The 12,990-nt window shown below is 39.0% G+C and overlaps 1 protein-coding gene and 1 pseudogene across 1 annotated transcript in view; both read left to right on the forward strand.

Annotated features, from left to right (window-relative positions):
* Ptpn9 (protein tyrosine phosphatase non-receptor type 9) overlaps positions 1–12,990 on the forward strand; it is a 100,689-nt gene that overhangs the window by 35,001 nt on the left and 52,698 nt on the right. Inside the window, 2 exon segments of the mRNA XM_047541573.1 lie at positions 9,696–9,839; positions 12,842–12,931. Coding sequence (XP_047397529.1) covers positions 9,696–9,839; positions 12,842–12,931 — 234 coding nt within the window.
* LOC124977768 (ras-related protein Rab-9A-like) lies at positions 5,313–5,967 on the forward strand (annotated as a pseudogene).

A 12,990-nucleotide genomic window follows, 5' to 3' on the forward strand; every position in this document is an offset into this window, starting at 1 on the left:
TTTTGTTTTGAGAAGTGTCTGTTTATTTGCCTATTTGTTAATCGTAGCCCTTTTTATTTTATTGCTAAATTGCACAGGCTGGCCTGGAACTTGTGACCTTTCTGCCTTTGTTTCTCTAGTAACTGGGATTACAAGTGTACAATGCTGTACCTGGCCAGAATAGAGTTTTTATATTTTATCTTTTCCACAGCTGCTATACTTCTTAGTACAGAGTAGGGCCTCGGCAATACTTGTAAATTCTTGCCTATGACTGGATTCTTCATAGAGCTCTATACTGTGTACTGTTACCTTGAAGAGAAGTACTACTACTGCTAATCCTAGAGGGTTGTCAGAGAGGAAATTATTCTCTGAACTAAAACAGTATATGTCAGTGGAATCCTTTCTTCTCGCCTTCCCTTGAGCTCTTTCTTTCCATGGAGTCCTGCCCTGCCCTGCCATTCCTGCTGGGGATTGAACCCAGTGGTGCTCCACTGAGCTACATTCCCAGTCCTTTTTATTTTTTTTAGTTTTGGGACGGAGTCTTGCCAAGTTTTCAGACTGGCCTTAAACTTGTGATTCTCCTGCCTCCATTTCCTGGGTTGTTGGAATTATAGTTATGCGTTACTGTGCCTGGCCTTTTTTCCCCCCTTTTTTCCTTTTCTCCCTTTCCCCCTCACTTCTTCTGATGATTGTAGGGACATATTTATAAAACTATATATTTGTTAGTATTTTTCTGTTGATTTTAGTTTTTAAATCATTAAAAAGATGAGGGAATGATGGTGTAGCTCAGTGGTAGAGCATTTACCAAGCATGTGAGGTCCTTGGATCCAACCTCATTATGACAAAAAAAAAAAAAAAAAAAGAAAAAAAGCAGCAGCAGGAAGCAAGCAACTGTATGAAATGATGGGTTTATTCCCCCCAAACTCCCATAGTTTCCATTATATTGTTTCATAGCATGATAAATCAGGAAATTTTCTTAAACCCTTTTCCATCCCCAGCACAGTAAAGCACTATAAAACAGCATTGTCTCAGCCAGGTGCCTATAATCCCAGCAACTCAGGAGGCCGAGGCAGGGGGATAGCAAGTTCAAGGCCATCCTGGGCAATTTAGTGAGGTGCTGTCTCAAATAATACAAGGACTGCGGATATAGCTCAGTGTTAAAGTGACCCTGGGTTTAATCCTCAGTACTGGAAAAAAACAAAACAAAACAAAGAACACCAGACGCCATTGCCTCATTTAAAATCACATTTTAATATAAGGCAACATTTTCCTGATAAAAAGAAATTATTTGGGATAAACCAGCAAGTATTAATTTAAAGAGATTAGTTTTATTTCCATGCTTGTACAGTAATAGTGCTAATGGAAAATTGTATTTAAGAAAACTTTTATTTATTTATTTTTATTAACTTTTTTTGACAATGATAAATATTTTTTAAAAAAAATTATTTTCATATATGTATATAGGGTCATAATGTCTGTCTCACAATCTACAGTCCTTCCCTTCCCCATCCACCCCTTCCCTCACTCCCCTCTGTACAATCCAAAGTTCCTTCATCTTCCCTATCCACCGGCAACTATGAATCAGCATCACTTATCAAAGAAAACATTCAGCCTTTGGTTTTTTGGGATCAGCTTATTTCACATATCATGATAGTCTCCAGTTCCATCCATTTACTGCAAATGTCATAATTTCATTCTTCTTTAAGACTGAGTAATATTCCATTGTGTATATGTACCACATTTTCTTTATCCATTCATCTGTTGAAGGGCATTTAGGTTAGTTCCATAGTTTAGCTATTGTGAATTGAACTGCTATAAACATTGATGTGGCTGTGTCACTGTAGTATGCTGAGGGACAATTATATTTTTAATTTAGAAATTCAGTAAACTGGACTGGGGCTATAGCTCAGTTGGTAGAATGCTTGCCTTGCAAGCACAAAGCCCTGGGTTCAATCCCTAGCACTGCCAAAAAAAAAAAAAAATCAGTAAACTCCTCCTTGCTGCCTTAAAGCAAACTAGTATGTGTTTTCTCAGATTCTGTTTCCTAGCAGATTGATGTGGGCTGAGGGATTAATAGACATAAAAAAGGCAATAATTCACAATGAGGTAAAGATGGGAAAACAGGCAAGTGGGGAAGGTAATTTACTAATGCATTTGTCACAGAATAATGGGAAGTAGCATGTGTCTTAATGTATGGAGGTAGATTCAAATTTGCTAAACAACAGACAATAGTGTATTATATTCAATCTTTTTTTTATTTAAGTATTCAAAGTATTCAGTGCAAGTAGTTTTTTTTTTTTTTTTTCTTTTTCCTTTCTTTCTTTCTTTTTTCTTTTTGGTACCAGGAATTGAAGCCAGGGGCGCTTAACCACTGAGCCACATTCCCAGCCCATTTTTATATTTTATTAGAGACAGGGTCTCACTGAGTTGCTTAGGGCCTTGCTAAATTGCTGAGACTGGCTTTGAACTTGTGATCCACTTGCCTTAGCCTCCTAAGCTGCTGGGATTATAGGCGTTGGCCGTTGCACCTGGCCTTTTTGTTTTGGGATGGGTACTGGGGGTTGAACCCAGGGGTACTTAACCACTGAGCCACATCTCCAGCCCTTTTTATTTTTTATTTTTGAGACAGGGTCTTGCTAAATTGCTCACTAAAATAGCCAAGGCTGTCCTCAAATTTTTGATCCTCCCTAGGCCTCCCAAGCTGCTGGGTTTGTAGGCATGTGCCACTTCGACCAGCCTAACCGCATTTTTTGCACTGTGTTTTTCCTTTATTATAATGTATATGTAAAATAGTTTGTTTTTTTTAAAGGCAGGTAGTCATTAATATGATGCTGTTAGAAACAGGCTCAGGATGGTCATGTTAATCCCTGGAGCTGCCACTGCAGGGGGATAGTAGGGAAAAAAGGATTCCTGGCTGTAGTTGCTTCTGAATGGCCACAGAGTCCGAATGAGGAGGAATTGGTTCTTTTAGAGACTTTGTGTGTATAACTGGGAATTGAGCCTAGGGACACTGTACCACTGAGGTATGGCCCAGCCTTTTTTTTATTTTTTATTTGGAGACAGAGTCTCACTGAGTTGCCTAGGTTGGCCTTGAATTTGGAATTCTGTTTCAGCCTCCCGAGTCTTTGGGATTACAGGTGTGTGCCACCACATTTGGCATCTTTAGAAACTTCTTTTTTTGCAGTTGAGTACATATTGGAGTTTTCTAATTTAAATACACATTTTTGGATAAAATTTGATAGAGAGATTGAATTATATAGGATAAAGAAAAACAAGAGAGGGCATCTGATTCTAAGGAACTCTGTTGAAGGAAATTTTAATGTGACTACTAGTGACTAAAGAAAAAAGGGATAAATAGTTTTCCATTTAGATACTACCATGTGCCAGGTACAGTAATTAATGCTTTCTCATTCATTCTCTCATTCAGCCTTATCTTCCCAGATGAGGAAATTGATGCCCAGAAGGTTAAATGACTTGTCCAAGTAGCACACAGAAATGAGTGAGAAGAATGGGTTCTTTCTGATTTGCAAACCCACAGTAGATTTGTTTCTTGATGGTTCATTAGGTGGCTGAAAACTCAGGAGAAAATTTTCTGTTTATTTCAGGAGTAAGTTTTTTTTAGTTCTGACTTGTCATTTTCTCTCAAGGTTGTCTTGGAACATAGGATTTAAGGTACTACTGTGGAAGTGAAAGTACCAACACATTCCTTGATCTTTTGAATGGTTAGCCCCTTTCTTAAAACTCATCTACAAATTGTAGCTATTCTTGGGAGTTTGAAACCATGTTGTTGGTTTTATTCTCTTTGAAACTGTTATTTCAATATCAGTGGATGGTGTCCAGCTTATAGCCTACTTAAACATTTTTCTCATCTGTTTTATAGCAGGTTCTCTAGTATTTTTAGCTCCATGACCATAGTCAGAAATTTTTTTTTTAATTTTTTTACAGTATTGGAGATTGAACCCATGGGTGTTCTACCACTGAACTATACCCCCAGCCCTTTTTATTTTGAGTCAGGGTCTCATTAAGTTTGCTGAGGCTGACCTTGAACTTGTGATCCTCCTGCCTCAGCTTCCTGAGTGGCTAGCATTATGGATGTGTACTACTGTATCTTGCTGTTTTTACTTAAATATTATTATGGGAGAAGTATGTAACTATAGAGAGCCTTTTGACTATGGTGGGACAAATCTTACCTTTATTTGGAAAAGTTTGTTGGAGAGGGTTGTGGTAATATTAGTTTTTTTTTCTGTATATTAATTCATACCTTTTCTTAAAGACCAAAACTGTTTAAAACTGTGACTGCTCCTTAATTGCCAGGTGTCAGCAACTCATGCTGACTCATAAGCCTAGATAGATTCAAACCACTGACTTTGAGTTGAAATATTTTTTAAGCTGGGACTGATCTTTTGGCCCATTATTTCACCAGGAAAAACACTATTTGAAGAATTTCAATTATCCCTCCAAAGAGTATGTTGTTCATTGAAATTGCTAGGACTTTTTTCCTTGTAACCAGCTGGGTTACAGATTATATTCAGTGGTTATGATGTTGACTCCATGTGTAAACAGATAGAAATCTGATTAATTTTCTAAAAAAAAAGGATCGATAATGACTCCTTTCAGAAATCCATCTCTTTTATAGGGATAGGGATGCAGGAGAGTAATTCAAAGGCTGAAAAGAGCAGGTGGTATGTGTGTATTTGTTTCTATCTGTAAATATCACATCAGTGTTTACAGTCCACTGAACTCTCCTCATGCAAGGCCTGGTCAGGCCAAACCAGGAGGAATTGTTCCCGTGCTTAAGGCCAAGAATAACATCCTGACCAGCAGGGGGACAGAGGTCAGCTCAAGGCAACAGCTCTTGGAAGCTACAGGACATTAAGAACTTTTGAGCAACTGAGTTTATTAAAAAGGAAGGCAAGATGTACTTTGAACGAAGTGTGTGAAACCTATGTGCCTTTTTCTTAGGGCATGGTTTATTTATGAAAAATGAAAAGCTCCCTGCCTCCCCTGCCCTACCCCAGCTGGTGACCACATTGTTCCCTTCACTCAGGCCAGAGTAGCTGGAAGTGGAGTCCAGTAGTGCCACTGCTGCCTGTTCTTGCCTACTCAGACCCCAACCTTCTTTCTGTCCTTGCACCCAGGCGAGCTGACGCAGAGCTCGTGGGGCGTCTTCCATATGACCACAAGAAACTTCTTGCAGTGCTCTAATGAGTTTGGCACGGTGACAGAACATTTTTATCCCATCATCTGAGTGAGTCTTCCCAATAACCCTATGAGGTAATGATGCTTGAACTGAACTATTAAGGGTTCTGAAGTCAAAAGTTGTAAGATTAACTATGGCAGGAAAATCATTGCTTTTTAAAGCAATTCCATTGGAAGATGTGGAACTGGGAAGAGTTCCCTTATGAACAGATAGGTAACAAATGAGCCTGATGCCCAGTTCTTTCATACACTAGGTGTGAAATTTTTAAACAAAGATTTTGAGGTGGATGGACTTTTCGTTACCATGCAGATTTAAGATACAGCTGGTCAAGAGCCATTTGGAAGCCTGAGGATACCATTTTACAGAGGTTCTGGCTGTTGCCTGCTTACTTTTTAGTGTTGATGATTTACAGAGCTTCTAGAACTTGAATAACTGGAAGAAAGAATTCATATTTTCTGCAGATGTAAAAGAGCCAGAGAGCTTTCCTTTTGTGATTTTGTTTTTTTTTTTTTTTTGGCAGTGCTGGGGATCGAACCTAGGGCCTCATGCTTGCAAGACAAGCAGACCAACTGAGCTATCTCCCAACCCCCTACTTTTGTGATCTTGGGCAACAACATCACCAAATGAGCAACAGGTATCTATAGAAGAAGCCCAGGCCTAGTGCAGGGACAATGACCGTGTTTACTTTGAAACAAGTACAAAAGATGCCATCAATGTCAGATCACCTGATTCCGACAGAAAGGATCAATCTTCACTGAAAGACCAGGCCAAGCTCATCTTTGTGTTGATCTTTAGATTGTTGGTGCATTCTAACCAGCTTGCACATGCTCACACAGTAAACATGAGGGTGGATAAGAGTTTGCCGCAGTGTGTCATCTACTAATAAATTCAAACTAAATGTTTATTGCTGCTTCATTAGTTGATGAGAGAAGGGACACATCCTCTTTGGAGGAATCTGATTATAATGGCACCTTACATTCATAAATAGTAGCAATTGTCTAGTATTTGTATGTTTTTATGTTATTAGTATTCTGTAGTTGACTTGAAAAAGTGAATTCCTAAAGTAATATGTTAAATATTAAAGATTAGAATCCAGCTGGTAACACACACCTGTGATCCCAGTAACTCAGGAGGCTGAGGCAGGAGAAGTGCAAGTTTGAGATTAGCCTTAGCAATTTAGTGATGCCCTCAGCAACTTATCTATGTCCTGTCTCAAAATAAAAAATAAAAGGGATGGGGATGTAACTCAGTGGTAACCCTCCCCTCCCCCACTCAATCCCTGGTATCAGAAGAAAAAGAAAGAAGAAAAAAAATCTAATTCAAAAAACCCCAGAATAGTTCTCTTAACAGTTGGGTATATAATGAATTCATCTCACCTCCTGGTCATTTAGGTTTTCTGCTTCAACCTGTTTACTGATTTATCCCTCTCTTCCTTCCTTCCAGTGATAGGGATTGAATTTAAGGTCTTGCACATGCTAGGCAAGCACTCAAGGAGTCATACCCCAATCTAATTTGTTAAGATATTGTAAACTCAACTAAGCAGGGGGGAAAGTATGTTTTATGTACTTTATTCTACAAGCAACATCAGATAAACACACTAGAGAAATGAATTTACAGGATAACATATTCATTTTCTAGGCACAATGGTGCTTTACTGTAATCCCAGGTACTTGGGAGACCAAGGCAAAAGTTTTCAGGCCAGTGTTGGCAATTTAGTGAGATCCTGTCTCAGATTAAAAATTTTAAAAAGACGGGATATAGCTTAGTGATAGAGTATTCTGGGTTTCAGACCCTATTATAGCAAAAAAACAAAACCCATAACAAAGTCTTCAGGGAAGCTTTCTGAGGTGTGTTGTATTTGTTGGTTTGTTTGTTTGGGGGAGGGTGGAATACCAGGAATTGAAACCAGGAGTGCTTAACCACTGAATCACATCCCTATCCCTTTTTATTTTTTTATTTTGAGACAGGGTCTCACTAAGTTGCTTAGGGCCTCACTAAATTGCTGAGGCTGGCCTTAAACTTTTGCTCCTCCAGCCTCAATCTCCTGAATTGTTGGGATTACGGGCCTGTGTCACCTTGCCTGACTCTGGTAAGTTTTGTCACTGGAATCTTTCTGTGCTCTCTTCTTTCCCTTTGGTCTTTCCTCATTCTAATGCTAGCCACTCGTTCCACAGAGGCATCTCAGATGTTTTCTTGGAGAGGATTCTAAGTTTGCCCTGTTGTCTTCTCTGGAACTCATTTCTACCGTCAGGCTTCAGATGACTCTGAGCCAAAGTGATTTTCTGAAACATTTGCTTCACGATCTTTTTTCTTGGCTGTTTTCATGTACTTTGCCATATTATCTTTGCTGGTTCTTTCCATTTCCAGTTATATAAATTATATTGTCTCTGTTGGAAGACTCTAAAGCTTAGGTGCAGCCTCAGGACTCCTAGACTTTCCCCAGGTTTATAAAATTCCTTTGTCCTTTCCTAGAAATTGGGGGATGAGTCAAGTGCTCTGTTATAGGTATTGCTGAGTCTCCTGGAATTCTGGTTTGTTTGTTGTTTAAACAATATGTAGCCATTTGGATTGTATTTGCAAGGTAGGATTCTTTGCCAAAACTCTGAAGTAGTTCATTGCCATTACCCTTTCTCCTTATTTTTCAACTCAAAAATTTGTGAAGTGAGATTGACCTTGTCCATGATCAGGTAGTTAAGTTTTTGTTTGTTTGATTTGCTTTGGTAGTCCTGGGGATTGAACGTGGGGCCTTGCATATGTTAGGCAAGCACAATATCACTGAGCTACATCCCCAGCTACTTTAATTTTAGTTAAATTATTTTATTTGCTTATTTGGGGATGGGGGAGGTACTGGGATTGAATCCAGGGCTCCTTTAGCACTAAGCTATGTCCCCAGCCCTTTATTTTTTATTTTTAACAGGATCTTGCTCAGTTGTCCAGAGGGCCTTGAACTTGCCATCTTCCTGCCTCAGTCTCTCGAGTAGTTGAAATTGCAGGCATGTGCCACTGTGTCTGACTTGTTTTTTAAAACGAAATCCTGAAGCAAACCTCATTTTTATATTACTCACCTGCTTCCCAGGTGAGTAATAACAAATTTTTATTTGAGAACAGGGTCTTGCTGAGTTGCCCAGGTCGGCCTTGGATTCAGAATCCTCCTGCTTAACCCTCCTAAAGAGCTAGAATTACAGGTGTGTAACAGTGCACCCAGTTATTACTTGTACTTCTTAGCATTGGTATTATCTTTTTTTTTTTTTTTTTTGCGGTACTGGGGATCGAACTCAGGGCCTTGTGATTATGAGGCAAGCAACATTGGTATTATCTTAACAAATAGTAGAGGCTTAATAATTAATGTTAAATAATAATATTTTAACTTTCAGATGCTTGATAATAGGGATATGGTTAAAATTCAGAATTCTCATCAAGTTGATCACATTGTGGATTAATAGCTGAGAAAAGTTTCTGGTATGATGGGGCATTTTAGCAATTCAGAGTACACCTGCTCAAAATCTCAATTCAAATCATTCTAAATTGAAGGAATAGAAGGGTAGTTTGGCTAGAATGGAAATTAGTTATAATGTAATGAGGAATAGGACTAGGATCAATTCTAGAAAATTCCTCCTTGAGGTCAGACAGTACAAATGAAAATTTCTTACCCCTCCCTATTAGCTACCTTCCTGAAAATTGCTATCCAGAGAGACTACTCATTATTCTTTGTCCAGTCTTTAGGCTGCAATGTAAAGCATGAGAAGGTCTTGTGGGGTCAGCACAAAGAATAGTTTGGCCTTGTGGTTTAAATTCTTCCTAATAATTTTGCTGCTGTCAAATAGTTCTGTTAATTCCAAAACCAAAACCATTTTCTGATTGTTTTGCTGTGTCTGATGGGCTTGTGGGACCAAAGCAGCCGTGAGATTGCTGTACTATACTGCATTATGCAGTAATCCCTCAGAGAACCCCGCTACTTTTCAACCCCCCCTAAAAAGCAACACAGCCAAGCATGGTGGTACATGCCTGTAATCCCAGCACCTATGGAGGATGAGACAGGAGGATTGCAAATTAAGCTAGCCTCAGCAATTTGGAGAGAACTCAGGAACTTAGCAAGATCCTATCTGAAAAATAAAGTACTGTGCATATAATTCATTGGTAAAGCACCCCTGTGTTCAGTTCCCACCAAAACCAAAAAGCAACAACAAAAAAACTGTGATATCTCTCCCATTCCCCTGCTTTGAGACCAGTTATTTATATCTCATTTGGGAGCTCTGGTCTCCCCTCATGACTTACATATCCCTGTGCTAAATCCTGTTCTCTGAACCTGAGTTTTGACTTCTAGCCTGTTTGTGTTGTATAAATTTTAACTTTATTTGGTTTCAGACTTGTGTTTATAACTTGTGTCTTTTCCTGTTCTCTCTAGTAAACTTTGGATATAGTCTTATTTGGGGGAAAGAATGATAGTTTTTGCCTATTTGTTTTTTGGCTCCTTACATGCTTCTTACTAATTATTATTACTTTCTTTGTCAAACAGGCCACCAAGCAGTTTTTGGAAGAGATTAACAAGTGGACAGTTCAGTACAACGTTTCCCCACTCTCTTGGAATGTGGCTGTCAAGTTCCTCATGGCCAGGAAGTTTGATGTGCTCCGTGCTGTGGAGTTGTTCCACTCCTACAGAGTATGTAACGTGGGGTAGACCTAACACCTTTGATGGTTGGGTTTTCTGAGTGTTGCTTTTCTTTAAAGTATACTTGACACACATTGCTTTTCTAACTGTACCCTTGTCCTGCCATGAAAAATTAATCAGTATCCAAGAAGAGAGATACTGTGAGAGCTGAGGCTGGGTAGGGCAGCTCCTGGAAACACCACTTAAAGTTTGGTTGTAGAACAGGATGGTGCTTGTAATGACTGAGGCTGAGAAGGTAGCCTGATATTATCATGGTGGTAGGATAGTTGTTCACCCTTGCTGGAGTTTGAGTCATAACTCTTCACTGGCCTTTGGCCACCTGCCCATTTACTCCACTGGTTTTCATAATCTCTGGGAGTTTAGAAACCTTCATTCAGATGAATGCTGAGCTTAATTCAGGAAGGTAGCGCTAGTCCTGGAAAAGAAGAGTAACTATATTACCTAGGTCCATATCTTAACAGTACCTTTATACAGATCATCAGCATTTTACTTTGTTACTTTGTGGGGTTTTTTTTGTTTGTTTGTTTTTAAAAGGGCTCAGTCTTTGATTCTGTGTTTTTGTTTGCTTCCTCAGCAGTGTCCTTTAAAGCACTGTATGTTACTTTGGGGCCAAAAAATTGTTTTGAAGAAATATAAAATCTTCATAAGTTAAAAATATTGGGATAACAAATACTAGAATTCAGCTTAGGACTGAAGCTAACTTATACCTATCTTGTGGGTCATTCAGCTTATTCAGGATTTGTTCATTTATTCAGCAGATTTTCATTGTACACCTGCTATGTCCCAGTATCAAAGATGGCATTTTTTTCCCCTGTAGTGCTGGGGATGGTTGATCCCAGGACTTTTGTTCAGGTGCTTTACTGGTGAGCTATAGCCCCAGCCCAAAGATTATTATTTAAAGGACAGTAAATAATTATAGAAATGTTATAATAAGGCAGTGTTGGATTCCCTGGGAGCACATTTAGTTGAGCAAGTCAGAAAAACTTGCCCTAAAGGAAATGACTAAGATCTGAAAGATGATTAGGAATCGGGCAGGTAGAGGAGTGTGGCAGAGAACATCAAGTTCAAATGTTCAGTGGTATGAAAGAAATTCAGCTGAGTCAGAATGTTAAATAGGAGTTGGGGGCATGGTAAGAGATTGAGCAGCAGAGATAATCAGGGCCAGATTAGAGAGTATCCACTTTCTGAAGGGCAGAGAAATTCACTAAAGGTAAAAGCAGTTAAGTGAATTAGTTATATTGGTATTCTAGAAAGATTTTTCTTCACTGTGCTTTGGAGAATGGATCAGAAGGGCTTCATTACATTAGAGACAGACCAATTGAAAGACCGTTGTACTTAGAAGGGCAGATGATTGTATTGTTAATAAGGATAACGTCAGGGGAGGTGGAGAGAAGTGGGAAGATTTATAAGTTACTCAAACTGGTATGAGGAAAGAGGAATTTAAGATTTTGACTTGCATGTTGGGGTAAACGGTAGAGATATTCACTTTACACTGAAGTGGGGTACAGGTGTGTGAAGAGGAGATTATGAGTTTAGTTTTTCCATGTTAAGTTTGAAGTGCCTTTGAGATATCTAAGTAGATGTATCTTTTTAGTGGTTAGAACATGAGTCTAGGCTTCAGAAAAGAAGTTCATACTAGAAGTAGAGATCACAGCATGACCAAAGTAGACCTGAATATTGGAGTCTTGGAAATGGATGGAGGTCATATTGGGAAGGTATGAGGAATGGGAAGATTTATAGGGTTAGAACCTAATCTTAGACTTTTGCTTTCTTTGTCAGTATTATTTTGAAAACTGAATGAGAATGCTTTGGGTAGGGCATAGGGCATGTACTCTCCTGTGATATCACCACAGATATTGTCTTTACTTACTGCTTTGTCTCTGAAGGTACCTGAATTTGATTTTAGGGAGAGATTGGAGAAGAACATAAGCAAAACATAGTTAGTTTTATTTGTTGGGCACTGAGCTAAGCTAAAGCACATAGTAGTTGCTTTCTTTATTTATTTATTAAATTTTTTTTGATGTTGATATAACTTATTTCATTCATTTATTTATATGCAGTGCTGAGAATCAAACCTAGTGCCTCACACATGCTAGGCAACATGGAGCTACAAACCCAGTCCCTAGTAGCATTATAAATATTGGCAAAATGAATGAATCAGTGAGTGAGTAAATTAATGAAAAATTGCCCACATAGTTAGGTGTGGTGGCACACAGAATCCTAGCTAGAATTATAAAATCCTAGCTACTTGGAAGACTGAGGCAGGAGGATTGCAAACTTTAGGCCAGCCTGGGGCAACTTAGACCTGTCTCAAAATAAAAAGGGCTGGGGACATAGCTCAGATGTAGAGCACTTGCCTAACCTGTGCCAGACCCTAGGTTCAATTCCCAGTACCCCCATCCACAAAGAAAAGAAAGAAGAGCCCACAGAAGAAACTAAGAATGAGTACTTGTTACCTGTGTGACAAACATAGTGAGACCCTGTTTAAGAATAAAAAATAAATTTAAAAAAAGTAGTGAGGATGTAATTCAGTGATAAAGGACCCCTGGGTTCAATCTCTAGTACTTGGTGGGGGGATGGGTTTCAAGTGGAGGGAGGGCTCCTACTTAAGATAAGAGAGACCTAAGCCTAGAAGATGTGTGAGGATGTATGCATCCAGATATTTTTGGGTCCATATTTCCATGTCTTGATGTAATGTCAGTGCTACTGCACTTTAAGAACTCGATCCTATACCCTAATGTTATCTATTGTTTGGTCTTCAGGGAGAGAATTCTTATTGATGCAGAGAAAAACATCCTATCTGAAGGACTAATAAGGTAGATTTGGACAGAAGTTCTGATAATGCTTAGCTGGCCTGGAAGGAGGTGACAAAGGAATTTATAATTTAGTTAGTTGACTTCTAATGTCCCTTATTTCTGAGATTTGTTGGTTTCATGACGCTGTCCTATCTGTACGATATTTACATATTCATCTTGCTGTGTTTCCTTTTTTAGGAAACGCGGAGGAAGGAAGGTATTGTGAAGCTGAAACCTCATGAGGAACCTCTCCGTTCTGAGATCCTCAGTGGAAAATTTACCATTTTAGTGAGTCTTTATGGACCTACCTCGTGGTGCCTTGTTACATCCTTTTGTAGCTGTTGACC

Source organism: Sciurus carolinensis, chromosome 2, assembly GCF_902686445.1.
Source record: "Sciurus carolinensis chromosome 2, mSciCar1.2, whole genome shotgun sequence".
NCBI classification, from domain to species: domain Eukaryota; kingdom Metazoa; phylum Chordata; class Mammalia; order Rodentia; family Sciuridae; genus Sciurus; species Sciurus carolinensis.